This window comes from Oryzias latipes, chromosome 1 (genome assembly GCF_053564925.1).
Source record: "Oryzias latipes strain Hd-rR chromosome 1, Olatipes_Hd-rR_3.1".
Classification (NCBI taxonomy): Eukaryota; Metazoa; Chordata; class Actinopteri; order Beloniformes; family Adrianichthyidae; genus Oryzias; species Oryzias latipes.
The window spans coordinates 23301715-23321124 of record NC_136237.1 but is presented as its reverse complement, the minus strand read 5'-3'; the positions used below and the strand labels follow the sequence as shown (position 1 = coordinate 23321124).

The 19410-nt window shown below is 38.7% G+C and overlaps 1 protein-coding gene across 3 annotated transcripts in view; it reads right to left on the bottom strand.

The window, feature by feature from the left end:
• LOC144981234 (type II inositol 3,4-bisphosphate 4-phosphatase-like) overlaps positions 1–19410 on the bottom strand; it is a 172038-nt gene that overhangs the window by 133571 nt on the left and 19057 nt on the right. For all 3 annotated transcript variants that reach the window (XM_078951946.1, XM_078951951.1, XM_078951942.1), the window contains exon 2: positions 12499–12543. In XM_078951946.1, coding sequence (XP_078808072.1) covers positions 12499–12543 — 45 coding nt within the window. The remainder of the gene's footprint in view (positions 1–12498; positions 12544–19410) is intronic.

The window sequence follows — 19410 nt, the reverse complement described above, 5'->3', positions numbered from 1 at the left end:
TGTCAACTTTTTGTTGAGTATATTATATTGGGTAGAAATTACCCGGCAAAAGCGATGGTGTAACTTTTTATAGTGAAAGTGTTCTAGGGTTACGGGAGAACAAATGCCCAAGTACATGAAGGTGAAAGTGTAACAACCACTGATTTCAGTCAACATACAACTACAATATAGTTCATTTAAGTGTGAGCACGTGGTGGATAAAGCTGTAGTAATGGGGCACCAAATGGGAAGGCGTCTGGAAAAAGAAATGATGAGGGCTGTGCTTCGTTATCGAAGCTGACTGTTTTTTTTTTTACCTTCTCAGGATATGCAAAAACAATAGTAGCTGAAACTTGATTTTAAATAACTGAGTTTAATTAAGAAGACATAATAAATTCAGAATAATAACCGAAAGGGTGACGAAATAGACTGGAAAAAGAAGATCCAAGCGATCAAACAATGAGAGGGGGTGTCCCGGCAACCTCTCTGTGATGATTACAAACTAAAATCTGATGTGGTCATGAAGGAATAAACAAAAAGCTAGAAAACTGGCCTGAAAACTTTGCTCCTATATAATGAAGAAAAAGATCCAAGAAAACTCAAGTAAAAAAGCCCTAATCTTTACATATAAGTGAACACGTTTTTCTGACTACATCAAAAGCAACAGATTTCAAAACTCAAAGTAACTTTACTATAAACTCTGAGCCACTGTAACAAAAACTTTAAATTATTTATCTTATCTCCTGCTGCTGCACTGTCAGACAATGTTCTCAGAGACCAGATGTGTCAGATATTTTTGTGAGTCCAACATAAGCAGATATTATTTCCATTTTGGAAAAAAGAACAACTTTTCGTTTTATTTTACTGTTTGATTATTTCTTTTTAAAATTTTGCACTTTGGTTTTACTTAACAAATTCACCTAATTAAACCAAACTAATATTTCACAGAATTTTCCTCAAGTTAAAAAAGAACGTTGTTTCAAAAAAAAAAAAAATAACTAAAAGACCCTTGTGAAAATGTAATGTCCTTCCTACAAATTACTTAGTTGTACTAAATGTTCCTTTTCCCATATTTATATGTTTATTAATGATTTCATAACCCATCCCGTCCAACTGCTTGTTATCGCAAATTTCTAATCAGCCTATCACATGGTAGCAACTCAGTGCATTTAGGCATGTAGACATGGTCAAAATGATCTGCTGCATTCCAAACAGAGCATCAGAATGGGGAAGAAATGTGATTAAAGTGACTTTGAATGGGATGGTCTGAGTATTTCAGAAACTGTGGATCTGGGAATTTCACCTAAAAACATTTCTAGGGTTTAATGGTTCAAAAGAGAGAAAATATTAAGTGACCAGCAGTTCTGTGGCATTAATGCCTAGTTGATGCCAGAGGTCATAAGAGAATGGGCAGACTTGTTCCAGCTGATAGAAACGCAACAGTAACTCAAATAACAACTAGTTACAACCGAGGAACCGAGGTCTGTAGAAGAGCGTCTCTGAATGGACAACACATCCAACCTTGAGGCAGATGAGCTTCAGCAGTAGAAGACCACACCAGGTTCAGCTAAAAACAGGAAACTGAGGCCAAAATTCACAAAGGTTCACCAGAATTGGACAACAGAAGATTGAAAAAACGTTGCCTGGTGGTTTGGTGGAGAGCAAATAAGTCCACTAGATCTTCTCTAAATGTATTTTCCGGTTACCACAGTAACAATGAAGTGACTGAATGGGTGGTCAAGATAAGTGCAAAATCTGCTAAGTGCTGCTAATCATGGATAATGATAATAAGGTTCAAATTCAAACAAGATAGCAGTGGCCTTTGAAATATCTTTAAAAAAGACACAGGAGCTCTTTTAAGCCAGTGTGGAAGCGCAGGAACAATAGTAATTAGTGGTTTATCTGATATTTTAGCAGTTGATGTTAACAAACTCTCATAGGTTGTGCATTTTTTGACCCTGCAGAGCGGATTTGTGCAATTTGTCAAAAGGTTTTTCACTCAAATTAATGAAGGTGAGTTTACTAAATAGGTAGATTGACAAATTCATATTCAAAGAATAAGAAAAAAGTTATCATTAATTGTCAAATCAAACAAAAATAGACCTTTGAGCAGGCTTTTACCCTTTAGAATAACAGAGCTGAAGAAAGTTCTGTTAGGATTAATGGTAATCTACTCAGATCTGATGAAATAAATGCTGTTTTCTTTTTTCAAAGTCTGTAAAGAAAAACCAAATACATATGTATGACCGTAAAAAAGAAATGTTACAAAGTGTTCATCCCAGTAATTCCCCTTAGAGGACATCTGCTTGTTTAGCTCGGGCTATAACAGGTAACCGTTGCCAGTTTGGTGATTGAAACAGCAAGTTTCCAAGGCATACATCAGCAGACTGACTCTCCCACAAAGATTTAAAGCTTTGTCTGACCCTTTAGCTTGGCTCAAGTTTAACGGTGGGTGGGGGTGGCAGGAAAAGGAAATGGTGAGAGTGACAAAGAGTGCGGATGAAGGAGTCCCTTAGAGAGACATTTAGAGTTTAAGGAAGGAAGTCAGAGAGGATACATAATGAGGGAGTGAAATAGAGAAAAAAAAGGCTCATTAAAAATGTTAAAGATTCAGATTTCTGATTGAAAAGCAGGGTAAAGGAGAACAAAACCTTTGAAGCTCCTTCAGGAAAATTGCATTTCCTTTATTACATGTATTGTTGAATTGCCACAGATTAGGTGAAAAATAATTCATCAGTGATGTGACTTGCAATTTTACTCAAGAGGCTGAATTGCCAAAGTACGCTGGGGCTTAGTTCATATTAGCATAACAATTGAGCAATTGGAGTAATAATGTTTGCCCATCCTAGGAGGCCTCAATTACTATGCTGTATTTATTCTGTGTGATTGGAATATATTGAGTTTTAATGCATGAAGCCTCAGTGACCCCAAAATGAATCTAAATTCCATTTAATGAAGAGAGAAGACTTGGGGATTACCACATGGGAGAAATGTACACTCATTGCCAGAAGATTCCTATTTATATTGATAATTATTTACATGCTTCAATTCATTTAGCAATTCTATTTGCATGTGTCACTGCTTTCCACACCTGTGTCCTCATGGGTCTGTGGAAAACAAAAATGAAATGAGGATTGCTGAATTATGTGTGCAACATGCTACACATTCTTACTCCTATTATGTGTGAGAAAAAATAAATGAACAATCCTTAAAATAATGAACTAATCATTCAGAGTACATTTAAATCAAGGTTTTTAGATCTAAACAAGAATTGAAAGCTTTTTTTCTTTGGTAAGTGCAAAAACCAACCCCCTCTGTGGTACAGACTAAAGCTTTAGTCCCATGCACCCCTATGGAAGGTTGCCCTACACTGGTGTGCTGTTGGTTTTTGGGTGTCTGGGCCCGTGGAAGGTCATGGTCAGGAGCTGTCGCATCTTAAGGGGAGCACAGGTGCATTTTCTTTGAGGCTTGTACGGCCACCTCAAGGGATTGCATGAAAATGGCATGCACGTGTGGTAAGTGTATCATAAAGTATTTGTAAGGATAATGTAAGTGTCATTTACCTATGACGCATGAGTGATGCATATGATATGTGGGTACTGGCTCCTTACTGACCACTTGCAAATGCTGCACACTCAGGACTTGCACATGACATGTAAGTGCCCATAGGATCCCCTCAGAAACTAAGCTCTGATTGCCTAATTTCCTAAATTTTAACAGTCAGGGTACATGCAAATAGCCTGCAAGGAGGGTGCCCTTGTCACCTGAACAGCACTAACAGGCCCCTTGACCCTTGCGCAGGGTTTGGAGGGGTTGAAAAGAGGAAAAAGCTTACCTGTATCTCACCTACTTCATCCTTACCTACTCTTGTATATTATTTAGGTGTTCACTACGACCTGTTGCCCGCAGAATGCCTTTAGAATAAAAATGTGCATGAACGTTTTCACTCTTCAAGCTCACCGAGTGGTCTACGATCTTAAAATATTGTGCTTTGCCCATCTTTCACCCACAGACAGACTGCATCCAGCCGTAAGGGCAGTTGTGACTTAGGCCTGAGCAAGTGACATTAAAACCTGGGTATCGACCCCTGCAATTGGATAGTGGTAGTCCTGGGCTGTTTGAACTCAGATGGACTATTTTACGGTGGTCGAGAGGTGCAAGACACGTTTACTTTTAAGACAACAACAAATCCCAGTACAAATGAAGTAATACTGAAACACAACAGCAAGTCTGGGTGCAAAATACCGTATCACAACAACGGAGGTGAAGGCGCGGCTTCTAACAGAAAGGGACGTAATATAAAACCAGTCGAGTATTATTTTTTAAAGTTATTTCTTACTGTTTTCTTTATGTGGACATTATAAACACATGAAACAGTCCAAAAGCATTTTATAAAATTGTATCACTACAGTAAACATTACAACAATGTTTAGCAAGGTAACGGTTTTGTGTCACTTCCAGTATTAAAGGTATTCCTTTTCTGTTAGCAGCTGCTCGCTTTCATACATCTTACTCCATCTTCTGCTGTCGTGTTTTGCACTTGCCGGCCAGCTGCGTATTTGTTGTGGGGTTGCTTTTTGCGATACAGTATTTGCACCCAGATTTACTGTTGTGGTTCAGGACTATGTTATTTGTGTTGTGTTTTGCTGTTGTGTTTCAGTATTTGTTCATTTGTACTTGGATTTGTTGTTGTTGGATCTTAAATGTAAACATGTCTTGCACCTCTAGGCCACCGTACATTTTGGGCACGATTGGGGAAAGTGTAAGACAGGTGCTGTAAGCATCATCTGTTTATATTTTAAAAGCTAATCTCATGAAAAAGGCTACTGTAACACCTCTGAGGGATAGTATAAACCCAGGACCAGAAAGATCAACTATGACAGTATTACAAAAACGTGTTATTTGGAAAGCCTGAAAAGACCACAGATCACAATGTAGTTGAATATAGCTGGCTTGTTATTTAGATAGACACAAAAACTACACATAATTTTTTTTTCTCTTGTTCTTTTCAAGGGTATTTCATGGGTGACACTACTACGTTCAACCACCAAGTATGTATTTTCTAATGAGTATTTTTTCTTGTACTTTTGTATTTTTTATATACTGGATAGGACTCCTTTTGAGCAATACCCACCCCCTCAGAACAAATATATATTATAACTAGACTTTGCTCCACTGTCATCAATGCAAGTGTCACTATTAAACAACAAAACATTAACATAAGTGCTTTACATGTGACACACTTTGAAAGCTAAATTAGCTCACAATTGAAAGTAAGTTGAAATCTTGTAAACAGAGCTGAACCAAGCATTGCCTCATACTTGTAAGGTATTTTCAAAAGTCAGCATCCTTCATGTATCTCTTCGGTTTTCCGCAGTTGTTCTGATGGTAGTTGGTCTGAGCAGCAGAATAATTTGGCATGATGCTTAGTATTGGCTTAAATCATTTTTCCCAAGAGAAAAAATCCTCAATTGCCAAAGGATAATGGACTTTAGTGAGGAAATGGTCTGGAGGGGTTTCCACATTTCTTCAATTATATAAAAGCATAAATTCAGGCAAAGCCAAGAAACCCTGAAATTGCCAAAGCTCTAAAATCATGGTGCCTCATTTTCTAAACAAGATTTTATTAAACTCTTCTTTTCCTTTTATGTTTTAAACAAAACAACAAATATTCTAGTTCATTTAACTTTAACTAAGCCAATGAAGTTATTGATTTGTCAGACCAAGTTATGGGTGATTTTGATATATTAAATGTAACTATTCGCCACTGATATCTTTACGTTATGACATTGATTTCAAAGAGACATTTATAATATAGTGCAAAAGAGTTGACCAGCATTTTACCAATTACTGCATACCTCACAAAACAGCCAGAAGGGAACAATGGAGAGATATATCCTGATTAAACAATCTCCAAAATTGCTGAATAGTGCATAACATTATAAAGCTTAAGGATATTTAATTAGGTACATTTTAAAACCAAGAAACCATTTCGATGTGGTCAGGATTATTCTAAAAATCTCATCTACATTTGCAAGCTGAGTGGTTTTCCCGATGAACGAGCAGAAAATTGTGTTGGAGTGCCCCTTTAATCATTACATTCTTAGCTAGCATTATTCCACTAAAAAGCAATGGTTTCTTACTTTTACATCATTAAATTTTAATTGGTTGTATTTTTGCTTGGAAGTTTGAAGTGTCACTGCTAATTGCACATGCTCACCAAGCATGTAGTTTAAAACTGCTAAAACAGATCAACTGAATGCTTCACCTTTGTGAAGTATGGAATAGCTGCAGGTCTATTCCTAAACGTGAAATCAAATAATGATAAGAGCAAAAAAAAAATGCATCGCCTTTCAGGCAGAACATCAAATCTAATCTAATCTAATATACTTATGGTTTCAATAATTATGCTTTAAAAAGCAATAGAAATCTGTGGATTACTTTAGGTTGTTATCCAATCTAGCCACAGGGGTTGCAAGCCAGTAACTTCTGTGCCGGTCCCAAGCCCGGATAAATAGAGAGGGTTGCGTCAGGAAGGGCATCCGGCGTAAAAATTGCCAAAATAACCATGCGAATCATCCACAACACTTTAGACATACCGGATCGGTCGAGGCCCGGGTTAACAACGACCGCCACCGATGCTGTTAACTTACAGGGTGTCGGTGGAAATTTGACTACTGTTGGTGGAAGAAAGAGGGGAGGCAGAAGGGTCCGTGGCCAGAGAGAGAAGGGAAAAGGCAGGAACATAGGTTTGAGAATAGGGACTCTTAACGTTGGCACAATGACAGGGAAAGGCAGAGAGCTGGCAGACATGATGGAGAGAAGGAAGGTAGATGTACTGTGTGTGCAGGAGACAAGGTGGAAGGGCAACAAGGCACGTAGTATTGGAGGAGGATACAAACTGTTCTATCATGGTGTTGATAGGAAGAGAAATGGGGTAGGAGTGATTCTGAAGGGGGAGTTTGTAAACAGTGTTCTAGAGGTGAAAAGAGTCTCAGACAGGATGATGAGCCTAAAGTTAGAAATTGAAGGGGTGATGGTGAATGTAGTCAGTGGGTATGCGCCACAGGTTGGCTGTGAGTTAGAAGTGAAGGAGAGATTCTGGAGTGAGTTGGATGAGGTCATAGAGAGTTTCCCCAGAGGAGAGAGAGTTGTTATTGGAGCAGACTTTAATGGGCATGTTGGTGAGGGCAACAGAGGTGATGAGGAGGTGATGGGCAGGTTTGGTGTGAAGGAAAGGAATCTGGAGGGACAGATGGTGGTGGACTTTGCGAAGAGGATGGAAATGGCTGTAGTCAACACTTACTTCCAGAAGAGAGAGGAACATAGAGTGACATACAGAAGTGGAGGTAGGAGTACTCAGGTGGACTACATCCTATGTAGACGAGGTCATTTGAGAGAGGTTAATGACTGCAAAGTGGTGGTAGGAGAGAGTGTAGCCAGACAGCACTGCATGGTGGTGTGTAAGATGACTCTGGAGGTCAGGAAGAAGAAGAGAGGGAAAACAGAAAAGAAGACCAAGTGGTGGAAGCTACAGAATGAAGAAACTTGTGAGGAATTTAGGCAGAAGTTGAGGCAGGTCCTGGGTGGTCAGGATGAGCTTCCAGATGACTGGGAAACTACAGCAGAGATTATCAGGGAAACAGGTAGGAAGGTGCTAGGTGTGTCATCTGGAAAGAGGAAAGACGGTAAAGAGACTTGGTGGTGGAATGAGGAAGTACAGGAATGCGTCCAGAGGAAGAGGTTGGCTAAAAGGAAGTGGGATGTAGAAAGGACTGAGGAAGGTAGACAGGAGTACAAGGAAGCGCAGCGTAGAGTGAAGAGAGAGGTGGCAAAGGCCAAACAGAAAGCTTACAATGAGCTATATGACAGGTTAGACACAAAGGAAGGAGAGAAGGACTTGTACAGGCTAGCCAGACAGAGAGACAGAGATGGGAAGGACGTGCAACAGATAAGGGTGATTAAGGACAGAGATGGAAAGGTGCTAACAACCCAAGAGAGTGTACAGAAAAGATGGAAGGAGTATTTTGAGGAGCTGATGAACGAGGAAAATGACAGGGAAAGAAGGGAGGAAGATGTGGTTGTTGTGGAGCAGGAAGTAGCAGAGATTGGAAAGGATGAGGTTAGGAAGGCTCTGAAAAGGATGAAGAGCGGAAAGGCCGTTGGTCCTGATGACGTACCTGTGGAGGTATGGAAGTGCCTAGGAGAGACAGCAGTGGAATTTCTAACAAGGTTTTTCAATAGGATTTTAGAGATTGAGAAGATGCCTGAGGAATGGAGGAGAAGCGTTCTGGTCCCGATCTTTAAAAACAAGGGTGACATGCAGAACTGCAGCAACTATAGAGGAATAAAGTTGATGAGCCACACAATGAAGCTGTGGGAAAGAGTAGTGGAAGCCAGGCTTAGGAAGAAGGTGGAGATCTGTGAGCAGCAGTATGGTTTCATGCCCCGTAAGAGCACCACTGATGCCATTTTTGCTTTGAGAATGTTGATGGAAAAGTACAGAGAAGGTCAGAAGGAGCTGCATTGTGTGTTCGTAGATTTAGAGAAGGCGTATGACAGGGTGCCGAGGGAGGAGCTGTGGTACTGTATGAGGTCGTCTGGAGTGGCAGAGAAGTATGTCAGAGTAGTTCAGGACATGTATGAGAGAAGTATGACGGTGGTGAGATGTGCTGTAGGTCAGACAGAGGAGTTCAAGGTGGAGGTGGGACTACACCAAGGATCAGCTTTGAGTCCTTTTTTGTTTGCTATGCTGATGGACAGGCTGACAGACGAGGTAAGACAGGAATCTCCCTGGACAATGATGTTTGCGGATGACATTGTAATTTGCAGTGAGAGTAGAGAGCAGGTGGAGGAACAGCTAGAGAGGTGGAGGTTTGCTCTGGAAAGAAGAGGTATGAAGGTCAGTCGTAGTAAGACAGAATACATGTGTCTGAACGAGAGGGATCAAGGTAGAAGCGTTAGGTTACAGGGGACTGAGGTGAAGAAGGTGCAGGAGTTTAAGTACTTGGGGTCAACAGTTCAGTGTGATGGGGATTGTGGAAAAGAGGTGAAGAGGCGAGTGCAGGCAGGTTGGAGCGGGTGGAGGAAAGTGTCAGGAGTGTTGTGTGACAGAAGAGTGCCAGCAAGACTCAAAGGAAAGGTGTACAAGACAGTGGTGAGACCAGCTCTGCTCTATGGGTTAGAGACGGTAGCAGTGAGACAGAGACAAGAGGCTGAGATGGAGGTAGCGGAGATGAAGATGTTGAGGTTCTCCTTAGGAGTGACCAGGTTAGACAGGATAAGGAACGAGTACATCAGAGGGACGGCTCATGTTGCCTGTGTTAGCGACAAAGTCAGAGAAGCCAGACTGAGATGGTTTGGACATGTTCAGAGGAGGGATAGTGGATATATTGGTAGAAGGATGTTGGAGATGGAGCTGCCTGGCCGGAGGGCAAGAGGACGGCCAAAGAGGAGATATATGGATGTCTTAACAGAGGACATGAAGTTGGCTAACGTTAGGGTAGAAGATGTTCATGATAGAGTGAGGTGGAAAAGGATGATTCGCTGTGGCGACCCCTGATGGGAAAAGCCGAAAGAGAAAGAAGAAGAAGACTTTAGGTTGTTACCCCCAAGAAATGTAGAGGAGGTGGAACACTAAATAAAACAAAAAAAGCACTAAATAGACTAAAAAACGCAGAGACAGTAGGTCTGATCTCCATTTCCTTTTAATCTCTGATAAAGTCCTGGAACTCTTCCTCGACCTCTAATAACTTCTACTTTACTGATTATAGTAGGTGATGAAGATAAACCTTGAAGTGAAAAAATAGCTTCTTTTTTTGCATTGTGAAAGGAACACTCAAGCCAGCATTGACCCAAGCCAGCTTTATATCAAATAACCAAAGCAGCAAAAACAAAAATAAATAAAAATAAAAACAGTACAGATCGCTTAAAACAAGTTAAAAGGACTCGGAAATCTAAGAAAACCACTTCTGAGTTGTATAGAATATTAGACAATAATTTAAAAGGATCTTAGGAATCAAATAATTCTGAAGGAAAAGTAAAGAAAAGAGCAGCAAAGAAGTTCAACTTTTAGAGAAAGAATAAACTATGAAAAGAAGAACCTTGACTGAGGAAATACTAAGCAGAAAAGTCAAAGGCTTCAGAAAGATACTATAAATGAACCCTAGGAACAAAACATCAAAGGAAATCGGTTCAGTTTTCCGATCAGTTCAAGTCTTTGCAGAAGCAGCTGCAGCTCTGAAGAAAGTTTCATGATATGCTCACCAAACAACAGCAGATAAAAGCAATGAGGTGACAGCTGCAGATAAACAGACACTGCGGGACCTCCACAAGCAGCCCAAAGAGGGAGTGTGTGAGCTTACTGAGCTCTACTAAAGTGTGAGAGCATTGTTGACTATAAGGGTTCTCAAATAGCAAACAGGTCAACCCTTTAGAATAATGAAATCATTTTGAAGACTTGGCAGAAAGTTATTACCAAGCACACACAAAAGAAACCCCACTTGTTTCTCACAGAGAGTGAACAAATAAAGATAAGAAAAGGTCCCAGTTTAGAAAAAAGTGAGAGAAAGTTAAAAAAAAGTGTCTTATGGAGCTTTACACCAAAAAAAGGAAAAGTCAAAGCTGATAAATGAGAAAAAAATGATAAAATTGAGATATTTTCCCTGACTAACTGGTTTATTTACTTTGGGCAAGGTAAGGCTATTACATCTAAATTACTAACTAAACAATCTCGTGTGAGCAGAATTATTACCCCAGGTTGTTTTTCTCCAAATATATCTGAGTGGAGTACACTCAGATAGCACTTTGCGACATTCTCAGAAGGCCCAAAGCGCTTTACAATCACAGGACCATGCACCCACTCATGCACACACACTGATGGCAGCTTCAACACACCAGCATGCAGGGCGGGAACCGAACCTGCAGTTTTTCCGATCAGAAGTCAACCTCTCTACTTCCGCTTGCCCACTGATATTTTATCGAGTAGGAGGTACAGTAAATGTTAAAAACGTACTTGCAAATGAAATGGTTCATAATTTACGCAAACTTAAATGCTTTTCAGTTGGAGTCTTGGCCACACACAAAGTAAATTCAAAAAATTTTATTCATTACACCTTCAAACATAATTTATTCCATATTTATAAATGAAAAATATAACAATTTGTTTTTTAGGCAATGCAACATACTAACTACCTGTTCAGGGCAGGGGCAAGGCTATGGGGGGAAAAGGGAGCCAGCTGCCCAAATTTTAAGTCATTGTTAGAACCATCATTGACAAAGATGACTAAATTATTAGTACAAGCTTCTTTGAGCATTTCAAATTTTTAAAGATTCATGAAATTAATTAACAGTTCAAAATACATATTTTTGATCCATTCATTTCTAATGGCCTTCCACTCCGCTGTTCTTTGCCACCCTTCCAAAGTCTTCTGCCCCCCTTCAGCCCCCAAATATTAGATTTTCCAACTCTGCCATTGGTTCAGGCTGCACGGTGGCGCAGTGCCAGGCACTCTTGCCTAGCTGCGAGAAGGCCCCCGGTTCAATTCCTGGCTGGGGGACCTGAAACAGAACATCAATGGGGGAGCTTTCTATGTGGAGTTTGCATGTTCTCCCCGTGCATGCGTGGGTTTTCTCCAGGGTCTCCCACTCCCACTGTCCAAAAACATGCTCCATAGGTCAATTGTTAACTCTAAATTGGCTGTGAGTGTGAGAATGAATGAATGAGTGTGTTTGACATGTGGCCTTGCGACCTGTCCAGGGTGCCCCCTGCCCTCGCCCGTAAGTGGCTGGGATAGGCTCCGGCCCCCCTGTGACCCCAAAAGGGACACAGCGTGTTAAGAACTTCAACATAGTCTTTCGTGACAATGAGAAATTACGTTCTTGCAAGAATTACGGACAATAAAGATGTGTTTTTGAAAACAGTAAACACATGGTGGGTCTGTGTGTGTTTGAGAAAATGTTATATTTCTTTCATATGTTGGAGGATTGATCTGAGCAAAGACACATACATTTTCAATATACCCATACATTCGTTATCCTGAAAGTAGCTAGATAAAAACAAAGAAAGAGCACAAATCAGTCTTTGATGTCATCTGTGTTTGATTGTTGAAAGACGAAAGGAAAGTTTTTAAGGTTTCGACAATCGCTTTAAGAGACCTAACGTAACCCACAATGAATAATCTAGAAATAGAAGTCTAACATCTCGCTCTTCTAAAAAATTAATGAGGAGATCTCAGAAGAGGTTCAAAGGTACCCTCTCGCAATTCTGTCTAAAGTTTTCTCTTTGCTGTGCCAGTTTTGTCTTTTTTAACCATGCTTGAAGTGTCAGGGTTAGAGCGGAGGAAGGAAGCAGCCCGACATTGGTGTAACTGTATAAGACAGGAGTGTGTCTCTTTGTGTAAAAAAAAACAAAAAAAAAATACACTCATTTTATATTAATAATAACTGTAAGCATGCACTTTGACAATGCATGCGTTTGAAAGTGAAACTACTCCAGAGATAGTGAATAAATGCACATACCGAGGCTGAGCTCCACCTGCTGCACCCTTGATGTTCTGTTCCCACCTGTGAAATAAAGACAGACATGTTGATGAGCTAACACACACATCTACAATTGGCTGGAGCCACAAGGACAACAAATTATAACACAAAAGCCAGTAATTTTACATAATACATGTAAAGACTCATGGTTAATGTTTTTACAGATAAATCAGATTCAAGTGATTATGATATTTATAATTTCACTGAAATAAAATGAACCTTTGTGATACATCTAAATTGGTGATAAAAAGTTTCCTTTTTTAATATATAATGGTCACCTGTTTTTTTTTGTTGTTTTTTAACGCCGTTCCTGTTTTTACTGTTTTCTATTTTGGAGAGCGAGTTTGTATTTAAGTTAATGGTTAAATTTTTCCTCTTCAGACTCCGTCAGCTAGTGTTGAGCATGGGTTTGTAAAAATATTTGCTACACTGTGTGTTAGTTGTGTGTGTGTTAGTGTGAGGTTAGATGCAACACTTTATCTAAACCAGTGATTTTTAACCATGGGGCCACAGCCCAATCTTGGTCTGTGAGCGCCAACTAGTGGGCCGCAAAAAAGATCTGTTCTGAATCTGTGGGCCACGAGAGCCGCGGGACCTGAATGCAGCCTCCTACCACTTGGTGGAAGTGAGGTGTCAGTCAGGTGTTGTAAAAAAGTTAAGAGCAAGAGCATCTGATCTAAACTGAGGTATAATTGAACGTGGCATAGAAATCATGTAAACAAAACTCTGGTACATGACATCGTAAAAAAACTTAAATGTAACATTTTTTTGTATCATCAACAGTTCAGTGTTTGGGAAAACACATTCACTGCTCCATACTAGGTGTTCCACAGCAAATTAATTGTCTCTTCTCACATTATGTTACATTTACATTTTCTTGCAGCCATTTTATTCTTGTGTGACTAGTTTACAAATAAAATTCAAACTTCATTGGAATAGCTTGATATGTTTCTACCACTAAATGCTGTCGGAGAGCAAATGAAGCTTCAGAAAGCTTTGCCCTTCAGTGAACTGAACGGATAAAAAGCTTCAGGTGAATCATGCATCATCTACATCACTAAAAGGCATCAAGATTATTTTGAAATGTAATCATAGGTGTTTTACTTTATCCTCATCCCCTGTCAGCTTCCTTTGTTATTTTATTGACCAAAAATGTACAGATGATTCAAGTGCAGTAAAGAAACATCATAACTGACAATTAAATAAACAGAAATTACGAAAAAGGTGACAATATCAAACAAAACAAAAGAAAACCTGAAGAATAACTTAAAAAGCAACATTGGTGACAAAACTGGCTGCGACACAAAATGACTAAAACCATGCAATCAAATGTGGACTCACAGGACTAATTAGCAAAACTGAAACAGCTGTAATGACTGCTAATTAGAAACTGGTGTAGACATAACGTCACTGCGGAACAGAGATGAAACTAAAAGAGATAAAAAGACCACTTCAAATTAAACAATTGAATGATGAACCCCTAAAAAAAATCAAACCAAGTAAAAACTAAAAAAAGCGAAACTAAAAGTTTGGGTTCTTACAGTAAGAAAAGACACATTCTGGGTGTATTTGAGAAAAAAACCCATGCTGGTCACAAAAAATAAATCAAATGTGGAGAAAATAATCAAGATAATCAGACATTGCTTGTAAATTGTTGAAGCAGTCCTCAGACAAAATTATGTTACTCTTAAAAATAGAGAAAGACAATATAATCATAAGGATCAGGTTGAAGTAAAGCCTCTTATGCAGCTGCTGTTCAATAAAAGGGGGGAACCTAGCTGTCAATTTATGCACCACCATCATCTGCCTCTTTATACATCTCACCAGTGCAGAAAAAAGGGTGATACAGATGAGTTCACACCAAAAACGTCAATTCATACTGAAATATGTCAGAGTTATGTTTAAACTTGCACATCTGTGGATCTATTTTCTGTCATTTTGATAACTTTAGTCGTGCTTTTGTAAGTATATAAATAAGTGTATTTTGTTTTGTACAGTGTATTAAATTTTCTTACATCAAGACTTAACTCTTACTCTCCACAGTGCAGCTTTCTCCAAAATTCTTGGTCCATGTTCCTATTACCACCATGTTTAATTTTTGAATTATTTAAAAAGTATAGTTAAAGTTTATTGTCGTGCTTGGAGCCTTTTTTGTGTTTCCGTGGCTCAGCAGATGTTGGAAAACTGAACCCTCTTAAGTTGAATGTTGCATTGCAGTGAGTCTTTTGTAATTCCCATGAATGACATCGTTGGTGTGAATCTTCAGATTGGATAATCAAACAGCAGTTTTTCCAAAACTGACATGACTCTGCTGTGACGCTCTGCTGCCACTTTGGTGTGAATTGGAGATAAAGCTAAAGTGGGCAACATGGAAAGTTCTGGAAGAGCACCTCCAGCAGGCTCCCATCTCTGCATCGATTCACAATTGCTTTTATGGCGATAGATAAGGACTGTTTTTTGGCGAAAAATGGGCTAACCTGTACAGAGCACACAGGTGGTCCACACGAAATAGGAAGGTCGTTGACCACCCAGTGACTCCGTAGTCTGTTTTTCTTAGGGTATGCTGCAGGCGACAGGTTGTGGTGAACACTTACATATCACAAAGGGTAAGGGTGATGTAGATGATATGAAGACATGTCTCAAAGAGCTTTTTACTGTTTTTTGTGCTCACTGTGGCCATTTTTTACCCGTAGACTTATGTATCTGTGAGGGCGACTTTAACTAATGCTTTAGTAATGACCAAAGTGTGGCGTAAAAGGCACCATATGACAGCTTCAATTGCATGTCATAAGTGTGCACAACTTCAATTAACCTTACAAATACTACATGGTACACATACCACACACATGACAATTGAGTGTTCCATTTTAAACGAGCATCAGACGAACTAAAAGACACACCCTAGCTCCTTTAAGCTGCTCCTCTCTGCGACCCTCAAAGGGCCAGACAACCCAAAAACCTGCAGCCCTCATCCAATTGGATGGGTGCTGGTGACTAAAACTTAACTTATTACCCATCTGCTTTAATACAATTTTATACATTATTCAGAGGACTTCCAATTAGATGACAAAGATAACTAAAAATGTAAAGTAAACAAAGACCTTTAATTAAAGATTGTATTTTAGTTAAATAGAATAGAACGGAACGACAGAACCAAAACATCTCAAACACGATTAGGTCTCAAAATGGTTCACTAATGATGCATTCCAATTAGCACCAACTTAGTGAAGCTAAACTTGACTTATGGAGTTTTTACTAGGGGTCACGTCATCTTGCGTCTTTGATTTTTAGTACCTTCTGTCCTACAGAAAAGGAATGGATTTGATTTATGGGCACAAGAAGTGGTGACCTGCGCTCTGTTGAGAGTTCAGAAAACAACGGGAGGTGGCAGTAGATATTTGTTTTGCCTGCATTTCCACGACGAACCTGGTCTCATTGAAATGGTGCTAAAGTAAAATGGAGAAAATGAACTAGACCAAGCCAGTGACTCCAAGTTGAGACGAGACAAATTGAAACAACTTATGGAAATGCAGCAGAGGATTATGCAAAAACCGTAGAAACTTTTACAGAGTTTCAGAACAAGAGCTTTTTCTTATGCATTTTCCTTGAGGGCTCATGCCAGAATGACAAATAGAGGCCTGACTGCTTCTATCATCTGTCACCGCTGCTGTCTCTCCTTCATCACTCTTCCTCTATGGCACAACCATTCAAACACAAAACAGATTAAACACCTGCGGGATAGTGCAACCTGCAGAGGAACTCTGATGTCCAAAAATGCATTTTGCTTTATCTGAGGTGCTAGGATTCAACTGGCCTCTCAAAGGCTCATCAACTCCACTAATGGCCCATAGACATGTCCTGCCTACTGATGTAGGTAAACCACTTACTTTCAATGAGAGACATTTTCAAAAATGAAAAATCTTCTGAAAGGTTATTTAACCATGTTTTAGTGTGATTGACCTTTATTGGCAGCTTTAATTGTGTGTGAAGTTGGATTACTTTGTTTGCAAAGCAACACACAATTATTCCTCAATTTGATGAGGCTCAATGTGTTTTTATAGTTCCTATCCATCAGAGTTTCCAAACAGAGGAAATAAAAGTCACTGTGTGATTTATGAAAAAAACCAGACACTTAAATAAGAAAAACCTTTTTTTAAGACAATTGTTTGTATGCAGAAAAGCGTTTGACTTAATCTGAAGGGTAACTGTTTTTTTTTAATGGGGTACCACACTTGGCTCAGTCCAGTTTGTTTGAATACATTTCAACAAAGGCAAGACATTACTGCGTATTCATACTTGCACGGTAAACATCTAATCAATCAAACTTGCAAACAACGTAGTCCACAGTTAAAACAAATGCATGCAATTACCCAAACAAAAGTCTCATCATTCTGCCTCTCAGGGATGGTGTCTTCACATGTTGTCATGCTAAGGGATTTCATATGATGCTTTAACCATTCAGGATGTCATAATGTGTGGTGGGAAAATGGAGCCCTTCAAGCTAGGTGTGCTGAGAGGGAAACAGCTGTTGGGTCCGAGCATTGATGTCACTTAATCACAAGGGTCAGTCCCCTAAGACAGCCAGGTAGGCTTCAGGTTTACAAACCAAATAATCTTAAGTGGCAGGAAGTAATGCCAAATATCTGTCAACACAGAAACAATTTATGATAAAAAGTAAAGCTACAGACAGATAAGAAATGTGGGCAGTAATTAAGAAAGACATGCAACCCTATAGCATGGCATTTTAATCAAGTCATCTCCAAATTGCTGTTTACAATCTGCAGATTGTAGGTTGGAACTGTGTGCAAATGCACACTAAATTGAAAACTGCACAAATAGAACAGAGGTGTAAGAAAGTGCCAAATTACAAAAATGAAGATGATGTAAATTTCACATGGTAATGTGAAGCAACTGTGCATCTTGGTTCACAAATGACTTGCTTCGCAGTGAAATGTACCATACTTTGTTTTTGTAACTGTTTGGTATTAATAAAGAAGATAAAATGATTCTGTAAAGTTAACCCTTTAATATCGAAGCTTTAGTTTTAGCTCCGGTGTTGGGATTCTTTTGACTACTATAACGTTTCAACTGTTTACCCAATTCATGTAATTCCAGAAAATTCAGAAGTGCAGCAAGCACTTCACACTTTACATTAGTAAAGTGTTACATATTGGTGTGTAAATTCAAAATGCAAAGCTACCTCATCTGCGTCAGAATCAGCTGATCGTGTAAACAGTCAAAGAGTTACAGTATGTCAGAAAGCGTGTACCACCAGTGAGATCTTTGGTTGAAAGAGTTAAAAATATGAGACAAGAGATTTGTCAATCCGATCTGAAATTATTGCTTTGCACTTTTACAAAAACATATATTTTAAAAAGGTTGTTGAGAAACATTTTAGGTATTTTTTTAAATAAAGAAGCATGTCTGTGTGAGCATAAAATTAAATCAAAAGGAGCTACCAAATAATCGTATTGATGGAACTTTGATTGAGGAAACTTGAAGCAAGTTTTCAAGTTTAGTTATTTCAGCTATTTTGACCATTGATGGGACATATGTAAACACGTTATTTACTTTACAAAAAATTTGGAAAATTTGCTGAAGGACGTCTGTCCTTTATTGGGACTCAGCCAGTGTGTCTTATTTATACCTCACTCTTAAATCAATGCCTGCTAATGTTCAGGCTCTATAGTTAATTTTTTAATCTTAAAAATTCAATTAAATGTTTATTTTTAAATAAATGCAATAAATTTGACATAAAGTATGTAATACTTATTAAAAGTTCAAAATGTGACCATTTGTACAAATATCTTGAATACTAAATCTAATTAAAACATTCCAAATGTGTTGAAGTTTAGGTATGTCTATTTCTGCTGTAATGTTAGGCAGTTTCAAATTCAAGTAAACAGGAACAAGCCACCAAGTGGTTACACTTTTTTGTTTTGGTTTCTCACACTGCTTGATTTGTTGAGTATAATTTCTGGTTTTTGGTATTTCAGTAATCACATCCCCTTATCATTCATCCCCTTAGTAAAGTTTGTAATGTCTCCTATATTGTTGTCTTGAGTTATTCCAAATCATGTCATCTTGTTAGACTTACAGGCACCAATTGTCTGAGCATTAACTAATATCAACAAAATAGACCATAAGACTATAGACTATTTTATAGACTATTTAGGCTCCTTGTAAGAAAATTAGAGCAGGTTCACAGCCACCAAAAATTTCAAGTAGTTTTTTCACAGGGTTTTGCACATACACATCTATAAAATAACATTAGTCAGATTTGCCTGTATACATGGATGAAAAACTAACAAACTGTTACTTTGAGGTTATGTAATCATTGTTGACTATGGCATTTTCCTATTTACACAATCTTTTGATTAATCTGTTTTTTTAATTTGCATGAAACCAAATTTAATGAGAGGCATTGGTCTGCAATGTATCACAACACTATGAGTATACAGTAAAAGGATCCAGGTAAAAAAAAACATAATTATTTTCATGACAAAAGTACAACAAAATCAAGGACCCTGATCCTTTGAACCTCCAAGTAGGAGCTCAAAAGTACTTATTTCTTGTTAAAACTCATTAAAGTATTGGCAGAATTGATTAGAGTTGTTGCAACACAAAGGTAAATGCATCCTTCACACATTTTTTGGTAACTCTCTTGACTCTACATCTACATTTAAAATGTAAAATTACTGTAATCCATTATAAGATAATTTTTTTACTACTTTATTTGCGCTAAAATGTCTTGCCTGTGTTTAATTTGCATTTGCCCAGCTTGACCCCATTCTTGTCCTGACGCAGCTGCCCCCGCCCCCAACAACTTTGCTGTGATGATTGTAGGAAAGAACAACTACATACAATCTAATGACAACAATGCAATGCTAA